This window comes from Dama dama, chromosome X (genome assembly GCF_033118175.1).
Source record: "Dama dama isolate Ldn47 chromosome X, ASM3311817v1, whole genome shotgun sequence".
NCBI lineage: Eukaryota > Metazoa > Chordata > Mammalia > Artiodactyla > Cervidae > Dama > Dama dama.
Window position 1 is genome coordinate 98,135,023 of NC_083714.1, and position 23,448 is coordinate 98,158,470.

Here is a 23,448-nt window from a genome sequence, read left to right on the forward strand (position 1 = left end):
CTCCACCCGATTCCTCTGGGTCTTCCCAGTGCACCAGGCCCGAGCACTTGTCTCATGCTTCCCACCTGGGCTGGTGATCTGTTTCACCATAGATAATATACATGCTGTTCTTTCGAAACATCCCACCCTCACCTTCTCCCACAGAGTTCAAAAGTCTGTTCTGTACTTCTGTGTCTCTTTTTCTGTTTTGCATATAGGGTTGTCGTTACCATCTTTCTAAATTCCATATATATGTGTTAGTATGCTGTAATGTTCTTTATCTTTCTGGCTTACTTCACTCTGTATAAGGGGCTCCAGTTTCATCCATCTCATTAGAACTGGTTCAAATGAATTCTTTTTAATAGCTGAGTAATATTCCATGGTGTATATGTACCACAGCTTCCTTATCCATTCATCTGCTGATGGGCATCTAGGTTGCTTCCATGTCCTGGCTATTATAAACAGTGCTGCGATGAACATTGGGGTGCACGTGTCTCTTTCAGATCTGGTTTCCTCAGTGTGTATTTTTATCCTTTAATTTGGTGGCTGCATTAAAATTCTCTCCAAAAAAAAAAATTCTCTCCCATCCTCCCCAAAATGTATAAATGAATCACTCTACTGTATACCAGAAATTAACACAATATCATAAATCAACTATACTTCAATTAAAAAAATAAATGAGGCAATGGTATTCAGAATTTGACATTATATTTCTTTTACTCTCTTCTACCCCACTATTCCCTTCTCTGCCAAAGGTTCCTTTATACAGGCTGTCAGGTGTAGGTCAATTACTATGAAGTAACAGAAAGAAATGCTTACCAATTTTAATGTATCCTATGATAAAACCACAACGATAAAGTTAATATTTGGGGACAGAGTTATTTTTGCGGAGCACAGATCTGATCAGATCATTTTCTGTTTCTAATATGTTAGTTGCTCCTACAACAGTTCTTAAAACTTTCAACACAGGAAGACCACTTAATGGGGATTTGACACCAGTATGGACTAGAAATTAGAAGATATTCATCATAGTTTTTAGAATAGGAAAAAATACTTTAAGTGTAAAATAAGGATGATGACAATAATATTACTACTTTTTAAGGTTTTATCAATGAGAGGGATGAAACTGTACTCTTTCACAGAGGTATCTATATATGACTTGATGACAAATAGCTTAAGCTGTGGGTCTTATTCCACATCCAATTGGTCTGTTTTCTTAGCATTTTTTTTGCTTAGTAGAAAGAAATATTAAATTCATAAAACTAAGTTATCAAGAATGAGTGTAGAAATGATTCCATTCCAGATCAACTACTGAGGTACGAATAGAGTAGCAAAATGCAAAAAGCTTTCCAAAAAGCAGTGGATTAAGACTTAAGCTTCTTTAGATAAATAAGTACCTACTGTATAATGCAGGGAACTATAGTCAATATCTTGTAATAACCTATAAGGGAAAATATTAATAATCTGAAAAAGTATATATAATCGGAATCACTTCGCTGTACAACCAGAAATACTGTAAATCAACTATACTTCAATTTAAAAACAGGGAGATTTTTTTAAAAAGTTAATCTTCTGGTGTGTAAATACTCTGCCAAGAAAAAAAGCAAAATTAAACAACAGCTCTAAATACCAAGATTGGGGTCCTTCAGTTCAGTTCAGTTCAGTCACTCAGTCATGTCCAACTCTTTGCGACCCCATGAATCGCAGCACGCCAGGCCTCCCTACCGTCACAAACTCCCGGAGTTTACTCAAACTCATGCCCATCGAGTCGGTGATGCCATCCAGCCATCTCATCCTCTGTAGTCCCCTTCTCCTCCTGCCCCCAGTCCCTCCAAGCATCAGGGTCTTTTCCAATGAGTCAGTTCTTTGCATCAGGTGGTCAAAGTATTGGAGTTTCAGCTTCAGCATCAGTCCTTCCAGTGAACACCCAGGACTTATCTCCTTCAGGATGGACTGGTTGGACCTCCTTGCAGTCCAAGGGACTCTCAAGAGTCTTCTCTAACACCACAGTTCAAAAGCATCAATTTTTCGGCACTCAGCTTTCTTCACAGTCCAACTCTCGCATCCATACATGACCATTGGAAAAACCATAGCCTTGACCAGACGGAACTTTTTTGGCAAAGTAATGTCTCTGCTTTTTAATATGCTATCTAGGTTGGTTATAACTTTCCTTCCGAGGAGTAACGGTCTTTTAATTTCATGGCTGCAGTCACCATCTGCAGTGATTTTGGAGTCCAAAAAAATAGAGTCTGACACACTGTCTCCCCATCTATTTCCCATGAGGTGATGGGACCAGATGCCATGATCTTAGTTTTGTGAATGTTAAGCTTTAAGCCAACTTTTTCACTCTCCTCTTTCACTTTCATCAAGAGGCTTTTTAGTTCCTCTTCACTTTCTGCCATAAGGGTGGTGTCATCTGCATATCTGAGGTTATTGATATTTCTCCCAGCAATCTTGATTCCAGCTTGTGCTTCTTCCAGTCCAGCATTTCTCATGATGTACTCTGCATATAAGTTAAATAAGCAGGGTGACAATATACAGCCCTGACGTACTCCTTTTCCTATTTGGAACCAGTCTATTGTCCCATGTCCAGCTCTAACTGTTGCTTCCTGACCTGCATACAGGTTTCTCAAGAGGCAGGTCAGGTGGTCTGGTATTCCCATCTCTTTCAGAATTTTCCACAGTTTATTGTGATCCACACAGTCAAAGGCTTTGGCATAGTCAATAAGGCAGAAATAGATGTTTTTCTGGAACTCCCTTTTTCAATGATACAGCAGATATTGGCAATTTGATCTCTGGTTCCTCTGCCTTTTCTAAAACCAGCTTGAACATCTGGAAGTTCTCAGTTCACATATTGCTGAAGCCTGGCTTGGAGAACTTTGAGCATTACTTTACTAGTGTGTGAGATGAGTGAAACTGTGCGGTAGTCTGAGCATTCTTTGGGATTGCCTTTCTTAGGGATTGCAATGAAAACAGATCTTATCCAGTCCTGTGGCCACTGCTGAGTTTTCCAAATTTGCTGGCATATTGAGTGCAGCACTTTCACAGCATCATCTTTCAGGATTTGAAATAGCTCAACTGGAATCCCATCACATCCACTAGCTTTGTTCATAGTGATGCTTTCTAAGGCCCACTTGACTTCACATTCCAGGATGTCTGGCTCTAGGTGAGTGATTACACCATTGTGATTATCTGGGTCGTGAAGATCTTTTTTGTACAATTCTTCTGTGTATTCTTGCCACCTCTTCTTAATATCTTCTGCTTCTGTTAGGTCCATACCATTTCTGTCCTTTATTGAGCCCATTTTTGCATGAAATGTTCCCTTGGTATCTCTAATTTTCTTGAAGAGATCTCTAGTCTTTCCCATTCTGTTGTTTTCCTCTATTTCTTTGCACTGATTGCTGAGGAAGGCTTTCTTATCTCTCCTGGCTACTCTTTGGAACTTAGGCAAGTCTATATTCTTGTGTCTACACACACACGCAAAGGTAAAACTTAGTTAAGTTTTGAAGGCATAGTGTGCCATTCAACATAAGTTATATAAGAAATGGTTTTAATGCTCTAGCAGGAAAATGAGTCAAATTAAAGTACCTCTGGATCTCAAATGATAAAAGAAAGGTCCCCTAAAGCTTATCTGCTTTGCTTGAGCCTGGGACAAAAATGAACAAAAAACTAGTCAGAAAAAAAAGTCAACCTTGAAACAGCTTTCCTGGTGAGGTATAAAAACTTAATTAATGGGTGTTTAAAAGCACATGGCTGAATGAGGATGCATATAAATGAGTGTATTTTGCTCATTTCCCTTTATGAAAACCACTTTCTAATATTTTCTAAAAATCACATGATGCTTAAAACTAGAAAACCCCTTAAGATACAGGAAAATAAATTCCAATTTGAGAATTAATGTTTATTTCAATCTCTAACCAATATGCCATTAGAAATTTCCTGGGGGAGTTGAATAGTAACTGATTAAGTGAATTAGTTAAACACTAACAGAAACACAAGGGGAAAGAGGATAGAAAGAAACCTTGTGCACCCTGACATACTGCTTTAGTGAGAACCACACTGCATGTGGGCTCACTTATTGGTAGCTGCCTAGAGAAAGAAATAAGCACACAGAGAAATGGAGCAGGGCTATTGGTATGCATCAGAGGACTTGGAAAATAGTTCCATTTTTAGAATATATTTCAGCTTTTACAGGGATATTTTGTATTTTTGCAAAGCTAAAAGCACATATACAAAAACAGTCAACATTCTACGAAGCACACATCAGCAGATATTCATCCTGTGATTTTTAAAATTGTACCTTCATTCAACAGCAAGTACAAGAGTTTATTATGAGCCACTTCTCACTTTCCTATCTGCACCCCTTTCCCTTCTTGTACTGGTTCATCTCTTCCAGATCTCCCAACAAGCCATGAACTCTTTCACATTCCATTCACCTCTATGTTTGAGAATATATTACAGTTGAAACCTGAGTAATTAATCAACATTTTTAGGACCCTTCTATCAATTTGTGCCTCCATTTTGCTTTCCCACTAACCCATACCCACCAGTTGAAAAGCAAATATTAGTGAAGCAGCCCTCTCATCAAAGCCCTGGAGAGTGTCACAGGACTATATTATGCTTTAATATACTATCTTAGTTTGGCTCCTAGGGCACTTATTCAGGGTGACTATTTCCATTGATTGGGCTTCCCAGGTGGTACTAGTGGTAAAGTAACTTAGCAGGCACGCATTCCATTGATACCTATCTGTAAAGCCATACTGGTTGTTACATAGTGAAATACCTCACTTTGTGAGTAGCTGTAGAGAGATAACTACTCTTTCCTAAGGACTCTCTTCCCCCACAACCATCCCCCAGAGGCTCCTGAACTTTCCCATGATGCAGCAGCTGGAACACCAAGAGGCTCCGGGACATTCAACCTGTCGGCTCGGTGCCTGTGTTGTTCTGACGGTCACCCCTGCACCCATTTAAGGACTGACTGCTGAGAGCTGGGCTTCCCAGGTGTCGCTAGCAGTAAAGAACCCACCTGCCTAATGCAGGAGACGTAAGAGACACAAGTTCAATCAGGTGTTGAGAGAGGTGGGCATCAGAACTGCAACAACAGTAACAAATACATATGTGCTATTAAAATAAAGTTTGAGGGTTACAAGAAGTATACAGGAAGATGGGGCATGGCAGAAAGGGACAGGAAAAAAAGGCTTTTGAGATAAGCATTTATCTAGATTCTAATACCACCTTCAGACTCCATGGCTCCCATTGGATACAGCTCTGTCCCCACAGGATTGTAGACATTTGCTTGATGGTGTATCTTTTAAGCTTTCTGTTCCCAGCCATCTGTTGTAATCTAGAAGTTCCCCCACCCAACTCACTTTCATTACCAGTGGAGCTAGGGTGCTAACTGCCAGAGTTACCAGTGTTTGGAAAAACAACTTGAGGAGCATGGTTTGGTACCACTGTACAAAATGAATGCAGAAACGGAATTAGAGGGGCTAGGTTTGACAGCATTGCTCAGAGGGTTGTCCATATAAAGAAAATAGTCCTCTGCTCCCTTACTTGCTCTTCATCCCTTCCTTCTCAACTTTATACTTTACAAGGGACTGACAAGAGGACTGGGAAATGTAATGGATAGGGAGATCTTGCTCTAAGAAGTACATTCCATACCAGAGTATTGAGAAACCCTTTGGCTAGCACAAGCCTATGTAATTACTTATACTTACTATTTTAGAAGCAGCAACTCACCAGTTCTGTACTGAGCCTACATTGGTTTCTCTCTATTAATCTCCAAAAGGAAGCTGGGGAAAAGAGATTAGCAATCATTCTTTGGCAGGGCAAAAAACTTCAAGAGAGGAAATAGCAAGTAGGAGATTCTTCCCAAACTCATAGGAATAGTGTGATGTTATGGACAAAAAAATTAATTAGGACTTCCAGTGGTTAAGACCCCATGCTGCTAATGCAGGGGGCACAGGTTCGATCCCTAGTCAGGGAACTAAGATCCCACATGGTATATGGAACGCCCAAACCAAACAAAAATGAGTTAAGCACACACACATATAATCTAGGAATTGCCCTTAAACACCTGGACCTGCATACACCAACATATGCATGTTATTCACTGCAGCACTGGGAACAATGAAAGAGTCCAGTAATGGGGGAATAGCACAAGGAAAGAAGCAGACTGATATGTACTGAAATAGAAAAACCTCCCGAACTTACTATGTGAAAAAAGCTATTTACAAAATAATAAGTAGATTTTTTAAAATTAATTGTGTATCTCTGTGTTAACTGGATAGAAAAAGAATTGAAAGGGTCATAACTGAATTATTTCGAAGGGTTATCTCTGGAGTGGGAAGTTGGCAGTGAGGGGGAGGACTTTCACATGTTATACACATGTGCATTGTTTGAATCTCAACAGTGAGGTATGTTTATGTGTGTTTCTAAAAAGAAAAATAACAATAATGCAGCTAGAAGATTAGAAACAGGACATCGCGAAGGACAGACTTCTATTGTGAGAGGAAGACCACTGGGGTATTTGTAAACAAAACAGGCGACAGGTTTCAGACAACACCAGGAGAAATGTACCACAAAGAAGATGGCTTACTAAATTTTTAAATGAAAGTCAATGGGAAAAATAGTCTTCGTGATCAGGCCCGTTGTCCAGCAGTAAGAAGATACAGATTCTAAGACTAGCTCCATAACTCAGTAATTTTGTCACCCTGAGCAACTGCCTTCATCTCTGTGGCTTTATGGTTCCCCATCTGTAAAATGAGGGTGTATTAACATGTATGATTTTTACAGTCCTTTCCCACCCTCACACTCATTATTTTAGCAACAACTATTTGTGGATCATTCATACATTGTGCTAAATGACTTTTGAGAAGACCTTAGCTTTGAAGAATTTCAAAGGTATTTTGATTGCATAGTTAGAGAATACTCTTCTGGCGAGATCATAAAATGGTACTAATCTTGGAAAAGAAAGATTCAGCTCAGCAGTGAAGGAGGGCACACCTGGGACCAAATGCATCTGGTCTACGGCTAACCAGAGCTATACCAACATGGTTACCAAATCTCTGGGGAACCCGATAGCCACAGACCCCAGAAACACTCACCACAACACTCCCGAAACATCAGAGTAACCCTTTCCTCTACCCTAGAATGTCACAAACTGGAACAAAGTGCGGTTCAAAAGAATCCACTCAGGATTTATTAGAGGTCAAATGTTTGTCCTCTAATTTTCTTCTTTCAAGAGGGGACCAAAGCAGTGTAACTAATTAGAAAATAAATGGGGAGCTTCCAGATTCAACCCTTGCAAGTAAAAAGCTCAGTTGTCTTGCTGTTCACTTGAAACTAATACAACACTGTAAGTTAACTATACTTCAGTTAAAATAAATAAATAAAAAAGAAGCTGTCACTCCTATTTGAACAAGAAAAGGCTAGAAAAAACTGAAAAATTAGTAACTTTTCCAGGACTCACCAGAGAATTATAAGGTTGCAAGGGAAATTCCAACCCCCAAATCTGAAGAGACAGGCTTATCTGAAAAGACACCGAGAAAGATCTACTTACCTGGCCACTTAAATGGCAATTCTGACTAATTTCTGAAGGCTGAGTGTGGACTTACATGAGAATAAGAAACTTCTGAGCCTATACTTTGGTGTTCTCAAAGAAAGACCTCCTCCAGACTCTGATCAGAAGCTAAGAGTTATCATTGTGAAATAGGCCAAACAGGTCATTCTAACAAAAGCCTATGCTCCAGGGGGAAATACTTTGCTTGAGACTTATCCCAGGTGGGGGAAGGGTATTCTTCCCTCTCCAGCCCCACTCCATCCTCCTAATCTCACCTAAGGGAAAAAAAAGCCAAGTCAGAGGTCTGGGCTTCCTGGAAATGGGTTGGAAATGCTGACAGGAGTAGGGGGCAGGGAAAACAAAATGCTATACCACTGGATTATATTTTGTGAAGGTCAAATACAAAACACAGGTCCAAAGGACACTGTGATTTAATCAGAAAATTGTAAAAATAACCTATTCCCCCATACCATACCACTATACCAATAGGGCTCCTGTATACTGGCTCAGAAGGTAAAGAATCCAGCAGCAATGCAGGGGACCTGTGTTCCATCCCTGGGTTGGGAAGATCCCCTGGAGAAGGGAATGGCAACCCACTCCAGTATTCTTGCCTGGGAAATCCCATAGACAGAGGAGCCTGGCAGGCTACACTCCATGGGATCACAAAGAGTCGGACACGACTGAGTGGCTAATGATTTCACTTTCATACTTAATAACAGTGAATTATAGCTGCAAGATACAGAATGGGAGTTGTGCTTAAGGAAACTCAGTCAAGAGAGGAGACAAAAACAAGGACACGAGAGAGATTTAGCCTCCTAGCACCAATGATTACACCAAACATTAAACACAGCCCAACTCCTAGCCAGTTTAAGATAAATCTTAACACAAGAGAATTAAACTAGAAACCTACAGAAAAATAGCTGGAAAATGCCAAAATACCTGGAAATTAAGCAACACACTTCCAAATAACCCATGGGTTAAAGAGCTCTCAAGATGACTTTTCAAACATTCTGAAGTGAAAATGAAAATACAACATAACAAAATTTGTGGGATACAGCAAAAGCAGTCCTTAGAAATTTATAGTATTAAATGTATATATTAGAAAAGAAGATCTAAAATCAAAAGATCTGACCCTCACCAAAGAAGACATACAGATGGCAAATGACAAATGAAAAGATGCTCATCATCATTTGTCATTAGGGTAACGCAAATTAACAATGAGATCCCACTGCACACCTATTAGAATAGCTAAAATCTAAAACACTGACTATACCAACTGCTTGCAAGGATGTGGAGTTACAGGAACTATCAACCATTGTTGACGGGGAAACAAAATGGCACAGCCACTTTAGAAGACAGTTTCGCAATTTCTCATAAAACTAAAAAGTTTTATCACATAATCCAGAAATCACACACCCATATATTTACCCAACTGACTTGAAAACTTATGCCTATGGGCAAGCTCGCACACAGATATTTGTAGCAGCTTTAGTGAAAACTGTTAAAAGTTGTAAGAAACCAAGATGTTATGCAGTAGGTAGGTGAATGAATAGACTAACTGTGGTATATCTGGACAATGGAATATTATTCAGCAATGAAAAGGAATGAGCTATCAATCTACACAAAGACATAGAAGAGCCTTAAATGCATATTGCTAAATGAAAGAAGCCAATCTGAAAAGTCTACACACTGTATGATTCTGTTTATAAAGAAATTCTCAAAGTGTTAGTCACTCAGTTGTATCCGACTCTTTGAGACCCCCATGGACTATAGCCCACCAGGCTCCTCTGTCCATGTTACTTTCCAGGCAAGAATACTGGAGTGGGTAGCCTATTCCTTCTTCAGGGGATCTTCCTGACCCAGGGATCAAACCCATGTCTCCTGCACTGCAGGCAGATTCTTTACTGGCTGAGCCACCCAGGAAGCCCAAAGATATCCTGGAAAAGACAAATTTATGAAGATGAAAATGGATTGATGGTTGCCAGGGGCTCAGAAGGAAGGACATTAAATAGGTAAGGCACTGGATTTCTCAGGGCAGTGAAACTATTCTGCATGATACTATAATAGTATATACATGTCACCATATACTTGTCAAAATCTATAGAGCTTTACAGCACAAATAGTGAACCTTAATGTATGCAATTTAAAAAAAATCCCAGGATGGAATGCACTAAGTGACAAAAGAATCTAATTATATTACAAATTTGTGAAGCAGCCTCACTAAAAGGGGTAAAAGAAAAAGATGCTGACCCAAGTAACTAGAAATGAATGGAGTTTTTAAAACTAAAGGCAAAAGGAATTTTGTATAAGTGCTTTATTCTAGTTGATTAAGTAGTTTCCCATGAAGGATATGGGTTAACAATTTGAAATCCACACATGTACACTGGAAATGAACAGTTAAAAATTGGATGGTGGATGGTGAGAGCCATGTTTCTCACTACCTTAAGGGGAAGGTTACAGACAAGTAAGGGAAGAAGGCAAGAATGAACCATGTGTTAATGGATTAGAATTAGAGACATCAGTATGATCTCATGTTTAGCTTAATATAGATGCAGATAGTTAAATATGTAGGTCAGTATACACATATATTTGTATTTCCTTACTGAGAGGGCCTAGAATCAACAACACCCCAATAGATAAAAGCACACTGAAGGCCCAGATCTTGGTTTCTAACACCAACCTCCACTGAAAGGAACCAGGGCTCCTTGGAGAAATGGCTGATTCTAGAACTGAGTCAGGAAATACATAACATGGGCCTGGAGTATGTTGTAGTACCAGGAAGTAAGTAAGTGCTCAAGAAACCTCCATAGTGACAGGGGTATGTCAAAGGGAAACAGAGCCAACTAAAAGAGCTTTGAATGCCCAGCTTTGAATAAAATAAATAATAATATATTATAGTACAAAGTATTAAACAAATAAGTCCCTACTGTTATAAATAAGTGATTGAATAAATAAGTGGGAGAGAATAGAGAAATCTCTAATGAAGAACAATTCCAAATAGTATCTTTAGATACTTCATCCGCAAGGAGGTAGAGAATAACTTCCTTATTCTTAAGTATCAGCTATGCAGTGACTTCCTTCCAAAGAACACATTTCAAAAGGATGAAAAAAGTATAATTTCACAGTCAAAAAAAATTGATAAATACTGCCTCAGCCAAGTGATCAAGGTGAACATCAGCAGTCATAGTGACGGCATATACCTTTGATGTGAATGTGGTAAGAAAGACATTTTACCTCTAGTCTTCTCCCCCAAGCCTCAGTCTAATTATGAGAAAAACATCAAACTAATCCCAGTTGAGCAACAATATACAAACACCTGGCCAGTACTCCTCAAAACTGTCACGATCACCAAATAGAAAGAAAGTCTAAGAAACCATCACAGCCAAGAGGGGCCCAAGGAGACACAATGATGAAATGTAATGTTGTATCCTGGATGGGACACTGGGTAAAAACTCAGTAGATCCAAATAAAACATATACTTAAGACAACAATATAAACATATAAATGGGGGAGAGATTACAGGGTGTACATTCTAGAATCTGACCAGGTATTTTCCCATTAAGGAAACTTTAAAGCTTTTAAATCCTGTGGATCATCACCATACACCTCATTTTATGGGTTCAGCATATAAAACAAGTGAGGTTTATGGCTCCACAGAGCTTCTGATATCAGTCACTCTTTTTTCAAGCTCAAAAAGCAGCAATAACAATTGCCATTCTCCTAGGCTAAGTGTTTAAAAAATCTGCCTGCATTGCAAGAGACATGGGTTTGATCCCTGGGTCAGGAAGATCCCCTGGAGAAGGGAATGGCAAATTATTCCAGTATTCTTGCCTGGAGGATCCCATGGACAGAGGAGCCTTGTGGGCTACAGTCCATGGGGTTGCAGAGAGTCGGACACGACTGAGTAACTAACACTACTACTACTACTACTTCTGCTGCTGCTGCTACTACTATTACTAGGCTCAGTGTTTAGGGAAGTTCGAATATCTTGAGGGTGATGGATCCCAAATTCCGTTTCCTTCTCCTTCTCGTACCATGCACACAAATTGCTTGAGTCAGTTTGGGAGAGCCTAACTGAGATGATGATGGTAGGTTTCTCCATTCTGTTTTTTGTTTTTGTGTGTGTGTGTGTGTGTGTGTGTGTGTGTGTGTTTTTACAGCAGGGCAGAAGAAGCAGAACTGTTTCACAACTTCCATGGTGTATTTCACGCACTGTCATATTTTTCCTTTTAAAAGAGTTTTTTTCCCTTCCCTGGGACATCAGGAGCTTATGCTGAGGCTGGCAGCGGTGGTCTGGGCATGTGCTCACATGCGAGGGAGAAATGGCCTGCCTATACTCCACCTGGCCGGAGAAGGCAATGGCACCCCACTCCAGTACTCTTGCCTGGAAAATCCCATGGATGGAGGAGCCTGGTAGGCTGCAGTCCATGGGGTCGCTAAGAGTCGGACATGACTGAGCGACTTCACTTTCACATGTTGGAGAAGGAAATGGCAACCCACTCCAGTGTTCTTGCCTGGAGAATCCCAGGGACAGGTGAGCCTAGTGGGCTGCCGTCTATGGGATCACACAGAGTCGGACACGACTGAAGTGACTTAGCAGCATACCCTACCTGAGCTTTTAAGTCATCTCTGATGTTTCTGGTCTGTTCTCCATCTCTAATTGGTCTTATTGATGCTCACTCCGAAATTTCTCCAGAACTTTAATTCAGGCCTTTGCTCTTTTGCCTAGATTGCTCAAAACTAACATTTTAATGGTCTTCCAGTCTCCACATACCCTTCCCCTGAATCCATCCTCCACACTGCCATACATTCTCTAAAACATAAATCTAATCACCTCATTCCTCTGCTTTTAAATCATTTGGTAACTGCTTGGTTACAAGGTAAGGTCTAAAAGCTCTCCCAACCTATCTCCTACTCCAACTGTCACCATCCCCACCCTTGAGTCTCATGCCCCAGACTCACAGCCTCTGTTTATTGAGCAGAAAAGGGTCTCTCATGCTACTGCTTCCTTTACCTATGCTGCATTCTCTGCCAGGAATATCTCTTCATTCTACAGTTAGGGAGTAGCAGCAAGGCAGGCTAGGTAGAAACATGAGGAAGTGAGAGGAAGAAGGGTATCGAAGAACATTACAAAAACAGCACAGTTCATATCTGGGTGTTCCATAAAATACTGAATGCATGCATGACTGAATTGCTGACAAGGAGTTCCAGGCTGCGGAGGCAGGCAAGTGAGAACAGATGGACTACAAGAATAGCTCTGAATTTTTTCCTGTTACTCAAACCCTTTTTCTATTTGCCTCCTCCTCCCATTCATTCAGATCTCTGTGTTTATGTTTCTTGTAATTTACAGACTACTATAACACTACCTCAGATGCATTTAACCGTGCCATGCATAATTTATTTATTCATTCCTCATAAATCAGCCCCTCCAGCCATCTGGAAAGCAAGAACCACTTCTACTGCCTTTCAAGTTCCTTTTAACTAATCTTTTTAGAACGTGCTATTGTGCCTGGTACAAAATGTAATAATTTATGCACAGTTTCACCACCGAATATCAAGGACTTTATGACCTTTCTTTTCTATTGCCGTTGTCATGATCATTAGGAAATCCCGTGTGAAAACATTAAAGTAAGAACAACTAAAAAGCAAAGCAAGAAAATTATATCATTACAGAGCATTGTAAGTGGACTGATTTTTGTGCCTGGTTCATGGAAAACAGCTTCATTAGTAATTCTCCTGTAAAGGACAGTGCAAAGTGAAGGACTGCTCACTTAAAACCATATTCTACAACCATAAGCAATGTCAAAATCTTGCCTGCCTCAGTTTTCTAGTTTATTAAATGAGAATAATGGATATTCACTCCATCACCTACCGAGAGCGATATGGACACACAAAAAGTACTTTGGTCACACAGATGCCATATGAAATCATTTTTCATTAAAAGCAATGATGATAACTAAACTACTTTGGTTTAGCCAGAAGGCTTAAGTAGAGGTAGCCAATTTAAGTTAACAGATACCCTAACTGACCACTTCAGTAGAGCCAGTAATTGGCATAACTGATTCATTATGGTTATAACTACACATAAATGGACATGATACACAAATGTTCCCTTTATATTAGTAGGCAAATAGGAAAACCCACCAAATACTAAGCTATGAGTACCTCTCTCTTATGAACTTTAAATTCAGGGGCTCTCTTCTACTGTCACTGCCCTGAGGTAACTTTACCAGGCAAATTCCTTGTTATATTTTTTACAATTTTTTATTTACTCCATTTATTTTTGGCTTTGCAGGGTCTTCATTGCTGCGCAAGCTCTTGTCTAGTTGTGGCGAGTGGAGTTTACTCTAGTTGTGGCGTGTGGGCGTCTCATTACAGTGATTTCTCTTGTTGCAGAGAATGGGCTATAGGGCACGTAGGCTCAGTAGTTGTGGCTCCCAGGCTCTCGAGCACAGATTCAATAGTTGTGGTGCAGGGGCTTAGCTGCTCCACGTCATGTGGAATCTTTCCGGATCAGGGATCAAACCTGTGTCTCCTGCACTGGCAGGCAGATTCTTTACCACTGAGCTACCAGGAAAGCCTCTTGTTATCCTTTTGAATCCATGTTTTTCATACTGGTATATTCATCCCAAGTTGTTCGCCTCCCCTCAGAGAAGCCTTCCCCGACCTTTCCAACTACAGTATTATTCCCGGTTATCATCTATTATCATAATTAACTAGAGAATCTGTCTGTTTATTTATCCAACTAGATCTAAATTCCAGATCAGCTTGGATCTTATCTATGTTAATCCAGCCACTGTACTCCTAGTGCCTATAGCAGTATCTGGTTCATAGCAAGTGCTCGATGAGTATGTGAAGGAGTTTGTCCTCACAGTGACAATAAGGTTCATTCAAACTTCTCAGCATGACATTCAAGACCCAAATTTACTTATTTAGGCTTATATCTTCCATTTTACACCTCTATATATTATGTTTGCTGCTCTGTAAAAGCTTACTTTCTGCCTTGAATGCTCTTCCTCCTACCAAGTAACTTATCTTCCAAGGCCCTTCTCAAACACACCTTTTCTGTGAAAATTTTTCCAGTCCCATACACACACACATACACACACACACACACACACAGAATGCGTTCTCTGCTAAGTTCTTATAAGAGCTATAGCACTTATAATATAGGGTTATAATAGACATAAAATAATGATGATAGCTAACATTTTATTGAGCATTAACTTGATGCCAGGTACATAAGCATTTTATATATTATTATCTCATTTAATCCTGAAAACAACTCTAAGAGATAGATACTGTCATAAATAGTTACGTTTCTGTTAGGCTAGCTAGAATCAACTTCATCAATGCAGGTATGGTGTCTTAAAGCCTTGGTAATTCCCAGAACCTAGAAAAATATCTGCAATGTCTTATGCTCTTAACACAAATTTGCTAAATAATGAATTCTGACAGTAGTTTCTTGCCCCCTGACTTCACTTTGAGAATGGCAATCCCAGTAACTTAAAGAAACAGACAACAGTTTTAAGTACCTAAATTTAATCTTAAAGTGATACAGTCCTTTCTAATTATAACAAGAAACGTAGCAGATACAAAAGGGTTATATACCTAGCTATATACAAAGTTTAAAATATTTGAATATTAAAAAAACAAAGCTAACAAAGGCAAACCAGGAAGAGAAAAAAATATATTTTCAACCTACATTAGAAAAAAGATTAAGAATAATGATATAAAGTGAAAGTCGCTCAGTCATGTCCGACTCTTTGTGACCCTATGGACTTAGTCCATGGAATTCTCCAGGCCAGAATACTGAAGTGGATAGCCTTTCCCTTCTCCAGGGCATCTTCCCAACCCAGGGATCTAACCCAGGTCTCCCACATTGCAGGCAGATTCTTTACCAGCTAAGACACAATGGAAGACCAAGAATACTGGAGTGGGTAGCCTATCCCTTCTCCAGTGGATCTTCCCAACCCAGGAATCAATCCGGGGTCTCCTGCATCGCAGGCAGATTCTTTACCAACTGAGCTATAAAGGGCTCTTATAAAAAAATAATATAGCCCATTAGAAAAACAGGAACATCGTATGAACAGGAAACTTTTGGAAAAAGAATTTTTTTTGGCCATGTCATGGGGCTTGCGGGATCTTAGTTCCTCAACCAGGGACTGAACCCAGGCTCCTAAGTCTGAACCACTGGACCACCAGGGAATTTCCCAGAAAAAGAAATTTAAATGGTTAATAAACATGAAAATATGCTCAAGTTCATTAATTTAAAAAAGTGAAAATTAAAATAATGGAGATATATTTATTTCATCATATTGTAAAGATGAAAAAATAATTATAATATTTGGCACCAGTAAGGTGGTGGGGAAATACACACTCTTACACAGTCATGCTACAAAAATGCTCTCACACACTTAAAAGATGCATACCCCCCCACACACACATACACACACAAATAGGAAAATATTGTAAACAACTGAAATGTGCATCAATAGAAGCTTAGTTAAATAAACTATGCTATAGCTATCCCATGAAATTATATGTAGCCAATGAAAAGAATGACATTACTGGATAACCAAACAATACATAAGAGGAATTCTCCTTTCATAAATATATTCCAGATAATAAAAAAAAAAACAACAATTATAAAAGGGGGAAAGGATTTGAACAGACGTTTCATCAAAGAGGATATAAATTTGGCAAATACGCACATGAAATGATGTTCAAAATCATAAGCCATTAGGAAAATGAAATTAAACCATCATGAGATAACACTACATAGCTGTTAGAATGGTTAAAATAAAAATTACTGAAAATACCAAGAGCTGTGGAGAATGCAGGACAAGTGGAACTACCTACCAAAGGTGGCTAGCTCAGATGCAAAATGGTACAGCCACTCTGGAAAATGTTTCAGCAGCTTCTTATAAAGTTCAGCACACATTTATCACACTATTCAGTGATTTCACTCTGGGGTATACTATTCAGCAAGGAATGAACAACTTGGGTGAATCTCCAAAGCATTAAGCTGAGTAAATGAAGTCAGTCTCAAAAGTGGACATACTGGTCTTCCTTGGTGGTCCAGTGGTTAAGAATCTGTCTGCAAATGCAGGAGACACAGGTTTGATCCCTGGTCCAGGAAGATCCCACAAGCTGCGGAGCAACTTCTGAGCTTGCACTCTAGAGACCGAGAGTTGCAACTACTGAAGCCTGCTGCTCTAGGGCCCATATGCCACAAGAGAAACCACCACAACGAGAAGCCCATGTACCACAATGAAGAGCGGCCCCCACTTGCCTCAACTAGACAAAGCCCACATGTGGCAACGAAGACCCAGCACAGTCAAAAATGCAAAATAAAAAGCTGACATACTATGTGACTTCATGTATATGACATTTTCGAAAAGGAAAAACTATGGGGCAGAGAACAAATCAGTGGTTACCAGGGGCTGGGCGCAGGGGAGGTCTGAGCGCAAAGGGTAATAAGAAGGAATTCTTTGGAAGTGTTCTATATCCTGTTGGTGGGAGGGGTTACAAGTAATCTGAGCACATGTTAAAACTCACAGGATTGGGTACCAGTAGATAAATTAATATTATTGTATATACATTAGAAATAATTTTGAAAAAGATAAATTATCATCAGGAGTAATAATATACCTTCTATTTCTCCATCTAAAGGAGGAACATCATCTCTCATGGAGAAATCCATGGCTGTACCCGGTATGTCCATCAAGTCTTCATCACTGGAGCTACTTTGGAAGCTATTAAAACTCCCCTGGTGAAAGCCTCTGTGATCCATGGCTCCTGCACAAAAAGAAAAACAGGAGGTTTATTACAGTGAGTTCCAAACCCCTTACCACTTATTCTTTTTTTATTGTGGTAAATACACGTAACAAAATTTACCACTTAAACCACTTTAAACTGACAATTCAATAGCAATCAGCAGGTTTGCAATGACACACAATCATCATCACTCTTCATTTCCAGAAATTTTTTTTTTCCATCATCTCACACAGAAACTCACTATGCAATAAATGTAACTTCCCGTCTCCCTCTTACCCCAGCTCCTTTAACCTCTATTTTCTTTCTCTCTGTGGATTTGCTAATTCTGGATATTTCATATAAATGTAACCATATAGTATGTAGCCCTTTGTGTCTGGCTTCTTTCACTTCTCATATTTTTTTCAAGGCTCAACCATGCTGTAATATGTATCAGTCTACATTTCTTTTCAGGACTAAATAATATCATTGTATGGATATACCACATTTTATTGATTCATTTATCAGTTGCTAGACATTTAGGTAGTCTTCACCTTTTGGGTTACCATTTATTCATGTCTTATTTTATGTTATTATTTAAATAATTTTTTTCATTTATTTTTATTAGTTGAAGGCTAATTACTTCACAACATTGCAGTGGGTTTTGTCATACATTGACATGAATCAGCCATGGAGTTAACATGTATTCCCCATCCCGATCCCCCCTCCCACCTCCCTCTCCACCCGATTCCTCTGGATCTTCCCAGTGCACCAGGCCCGAGCACTTGTCTACTTAATATATTCAGCTACCCTCCAGATATAGTGCACTGCTACCCTTACCATGTAACTAACATAAGAGACAATTCTCCACATGGACATCACCAGATGGACAATACCAAAATCAGACTGATTATATTCTTTGCAGTCAAAGATGGAGAACCTCTATACAGTCAGCAAAAACAAGACCTGGGGCTAAAAAAAAAAAAAAAAAAGACCTGGGGCTGACTGTGGCTCAGATCATGAGCTCCTTATTGCAAAATTCAGTCTCAAATTGAAGAAAGTAGGGAAAACATTAGGCCATTCAGATACGACCTAAATCAAATCCCTTAGGATTATACAGTGGAGGTGATGAATAGACTCAAGGGATTAGATCTGATAGAGTACTAGAAGAACTATGGACAAAGGTTTGTAACATTGTACAGGAGGTAGTGACTAAAACCTACTCAAAGAGAAAGAAATGCAAGAAGGCACTGTAGTTCCAAGAAGGCACAATAAAGGACAAAAACAGTAAGGACTTAACAGAAGCAGAAGAGATTAAGAAGAGGTGGCAAGAATACACAGAAAAATTGTACCAAGAAGGTCTTAATGATCCAGATAACCATGATGGTGTGGTCATTCACTTACAGCCAGACATCCTGGAGTTTGAAGTCAAGTAGGCCTTAGGAAGCATCACTACAAACAAAACTAGTGAAGGTGATGGAATTCCAGCTGAACTATTTTCAAATCCTAGAAGATGATGCTATAAAAAGTGCTGCACTGAATATGCTAGCAAAATTGGAAAACTCAACAGTGGCTACAGGACTGGAAAAGGTCAGTTTTCATTCCAATCTCAAAGAAAGGCAATGCCAAAGAATGTTCAAATTACAGTACAATTGTACTCTTTTCATATGCAAGCAAGGTTATCCTCAAAATCTTTCAAGCAAGGCTTCAGTATTACATGAACCAAGAACTTCAAGATGTACAAGCTGGATTTAGAAAAGGCAGAGAAACCAGAGATCAAACTGCCAACATCCGCTGGATGAGAGAAAAAGCAAGGGAATTCCAGAAAAACATCTACTTCTGCTTCATTGACTATGTTAAAGCCTTTGACTGGGTGGATCACAAGAAACTGGGGAAAATTCTTAAAGAGATGGGAATACCAGACCACCTTACCTGCCTCCTGAGAAACCTGTATGCAGGTCAAGAAGCAATAGTTAGAACTGAACATAGAAAAGCAGACTGGTTCAAAACTGGGAAAGGAGTACGTCCAGGCTATATATTGTCACCTTGCTTATTTAACTTATATGCAGAGTACATCATGCAAAATGCCAAGCTGGATGAATCACAAGCTGGAATCCAGATTACCAGGATAAATATCAACAACCTCAGATATGGAGATTATACCACTCTAATGACAGAAAGTAAAGAGGAACTAAAGAGCCTCTTGATGAGGGTCAAAGAGGAGAGGGAAAAAGCTGGCTTGAAACTCAACACTCAAAAAACTAAGATCATGACTTCTGGTTCCATCACTTCATGGAAAACAGAAGGAGAAAAAGTGGAAGCAGTGACAGGTTTTTTATTTTCTTGGGCTCCAAAATCAGTGCAGATGGTGGCTGCAGCCATGAAATTAAAAGACACTTGCTCCTTGGAAGAAAAGCTATGTATGACAAAACTAGACAGCATGTTAAAAAGCAGAGACATCACTTTGCTGATAAAGGTCCATCTAGTCAAAGCTATGGTTTTTCCAGTAGTCATGTATGGATGTGAGAGCTGGACCATAAAGAAGGCTGAGCGTCCAAGAATTGATGCTTTCGAATTATGGTGCTGGAGAAGACTCTTCAGAGTCCCTTGGACAGTAAAGAGATCAAACCAGTCAATCCTAAAGGAAATCAACCCTGAATATTCATTGGAAGGACTGAAGCTGAAGCTCCAATACTTTGTCCACCTGAGGCGAAGAACTGACTCACTGGAAAAGACCCTGATGCTGGGAAAGACTGAAGGCAGAAGGGAGAAGAGATCAGCAGAAGATGAGATGGTTGGATGGCATCACCAACTCAACGGACATGAATTTGAGCAAACTCTGGGAGATAATATAGGATGGAAGAGCCTGGCATGCTGCCATCCACGGGGTTGCCAAGAGTTGGACACAACTTAGCAACTGAACAACAACAATGACACATAGGAAACTGAATCTCTCAGTCTTCCCTCCTGTCATTCAGGAAGAACTGTCTTTACTCTTTATTTAAGAAAAAACAGTTTCTATACTTTGCTCTGGATCTGACTGAGATAACAGATTTCCGTGCCTTACTCTGAGTATCCTTATCCTTTAAGGAAACCTACTATCTCTAGCTCTCATCTCTATCTTAAGCTCCATAAACTAAATTCCCAAGAACTCCCTATACACTTCTTTTGCTGTTTCAAACCCAAGAGGATGAAGATCAGAAACAAGCAGAAATAACCTTAACCTAAATACAAATAATAACCTCCAAACAAGGCATGTTCCCTGCCCTCATCCCTCAAATCAACTTTCCCTTTTAAATGTAGATGGCATCAGAGTCAATATCTACACTTAATATTTGTCTAACTCTGGGATTTACTATGTTCAACAAACCTATAAAAGCACTCAATCTTAACAGTAGGTATTCCAGGTTTCTAGAAATCTTAAAAGAAAATGAGCACCATTTTAGCTGATGAGAAGAACTCGAGAAATTATTTCTGTTTAAATTCATCCAACACCCATGAATTCCAGTGACTAGCACTGAAAAGTAGGCCAAAAAAAAAAAAATTGCAAAACGATGCAGAATCCTTTCCCTCTCTCTTCACTGGTTACATGTTTCATCCAGGAAATGATTTAAAATACACAGTTCCAGCAATTCTACATTAGCCACACAAATCATAAGAAGAAAAAGTATGAGGAGTCCAAAAATAATTTATATTTGGCTTTGGAATATGTCCTGTAGTCATATTTTTAGAGGGTGTACCTATTGTTCTGGGAATTCATTAAAACAAAATAATGACACTACACGATGAAGACTCAACAAAGGAGAAGCTGGAAAACTTTTCCATTTCCCCATAGGGGCCTTACAAACTCCTTCCTGTAACCCACTGACACAGAACAATCTGGCTAAATTGAGCTGCCTCATTTCAAACATTTCCTGCAGCAGTTATCTGGTTCAGTGTTTGGATTATAAAGTGCTTCCTTAATAAGCATATAGAAATAAAGTATCAACAAAAGAAAATTATAAGAAGCAAGCAGATCAAGCAAAACAAATGCAACAGACTGGGGGTTCAACAGAGAAAATAACCATAATCAGTAAAACTCAAAAGTGGTATCTTGCCTGTGGATAATACATTGTGGTAGTCTTTGGTTTTTATTTTGCAGATATAAAACAGTTCCATAAGAAAAGTTAAGGCAGCAGAATACTAAGGAAATAATGTAAAGTTCCTACAGTTGAGATTTGATCCTGCATTTAGTTGAACTCCAAGTCTATTGCTCTCTCCATAATACTTTTGAGCTTCACTATGAGATGCAGTCCAGAGAATGGAACATCTGGAATAAATCAAATCTCTAGATGGTCACATGCATGAGGTCAGCCAGAATTTAGGGTAGACCAGGAACAAAGGGGATTTGTTTTATTATCCCAACTAATGGATTACTATAGGGCTTGTCACACAGTGGAGGGCTATAGGGGAGGGTAAACAAGGAAAAATGTTGTTTGGTTGATATCTGCATTACATAGCTGACATTTTCAGGGCCTTTTGTCACCTTCTTGCTTAAAATCATAAGCTGGTTCTTTTGCCTCTGGGTCAGGTTTACATTTTTTTTTTTAGCATGGCATTTAGAGCCCTATCAAAGCTAGATCCCATCTTCTCAGACAGACTTATCTCTTGCCACAGATTTGTTATACTCCACATAGGCCTTGTACTTCTACATCTCCACGCCTTTGCTCATCAGGTCCAGATATTCTAGCTGAAATTCCATCCAGCCGCCATCCTCTTTTCAGCCTGGTGAAATCCCCTTCAATCCATCTAGGGCCAGCTCAAACAGGCTTTTCCCTCAAAGCCACCTTTGTTCAGACATCTATGCTGATTGCATAATCTCTTCCACTTGAGTCTTGTGACTACACCATGTCCTTCTCACTTCTGTTGTCTCAACAACTCTAGTGTTGTTCCTGAGAAGGTATTCAATAAACACTTATTGAGGAGGATTCTAGTTGGGGAGGAAGGGTATTAGCTAATCAACATATTTATGTAGCCAACACTCAATAAATCTATGCCTTCAACTATGAGGGAAGAGGATTAAGGATACAAAAAGCATTTGTTACCCTGTCACTGCTCTCAAGGAATTTGTGATCTAGTCGGGGAGTAACAGCTCAGTTGGTAAAGAATCTGCCCACAATGCAGGAGATCCTAGTTCAATTCCCCTGGAGAAGGGATAGGCTACCCACTCCAGTATTCTTGGGCTTCCCTTGTGGCTCAGCTGGTAGAGAATCCACCTGCAATGCAGGAGACACAGGTTTAACCCCTGGGTCGGGAAAATCCCCTGGAGAAGGAAATGGCAACCCATTCCAGTATTCTTGCCTGGGAAATCCCATGGAGAGGAGCCTGGCAGGCTACAGTCCATGGGGTCGCAAAAGAGTCAGAGATGACTTAGCAACTAAACAACAACAACAACAAAGGACAGGGTAACTGTCTGTGAGCAAATGGATGGAGATAGATCATGAAGTGCCTGGGAAGCCAAAATGGAGTCTCCATAGTTTTTGAGGAGCAATATGAAAAAAACAATTTTAGGAAGTAAGTGTGGTGGCAGCAGTGGACTGGAAAAGAGAGGATGAAAGGACTAGGAAGGCAGTTTGCTACTTCCAGTTTCAATGTGATTTGGGATGGAGGAGGAAGGCATAAGGGAAAGGAGGAAAAGAAAATATTCCCAACAGTTGCACTGAAAGAGGCAGGTAGGGATGGGGGAGACGGTGCTAATTGGTGGTATGGCATACTATTTATAGCATCTTTTTTAAAAAATTTAAATATAGTTGATGTATCATGTTGTGCCACTCTGCTGTACAGCAAAGTGATTCGGTTATACACATATTCACATTCTTTTTAAATATTCTTTTTCCATTATGGTTTATTCTAGGACACTGAGGATAGTTCCCATGTTATACAGTAGGGCCCTGCTGTTTATCCATTCTAAATGTAATAGTTTGCATCTACAAACCCCAAATTCCTAGTCCATTCCTCTCCCTCCCCCCATCCCCCTTGGCATACACAAGTCCATTCTCTATGTCTATGAGTTTGTTTCTGTTTTGCATATAGGTTCATTGTGTCATATTTTAGATTCCACATATAAATGATATTATATGGTATTTGTCTCTTTCTGACTTACTTCACTTAGT

The 23,448-nt window shown here is 39.6% G+C and overlaps 1 protein-coding gene across 1 annotated transcript in view; it reads right to left on the reverse strand.

The window, feature by feature from the left end:
* Positions 1 to 23,448, reverse strand: part of CLCN5 (chloride voltage-gated channel 5) — a 188,416-nt gene that overhangs the window by 33,910 nt on the left and 131,058 nt on the right. Inside the window, exon 3 of the mRNA XM_061137891.1 lies at positions 17,195 to 17,341. Within this exon, the coding sequence (XP_060993874.1) occupies positions 17,195 to 17,341 (147 nt within the window). The remainder of the gene's footprint in view (positions 1 to 17,194; positions 17,342 to 23,448) is intronic.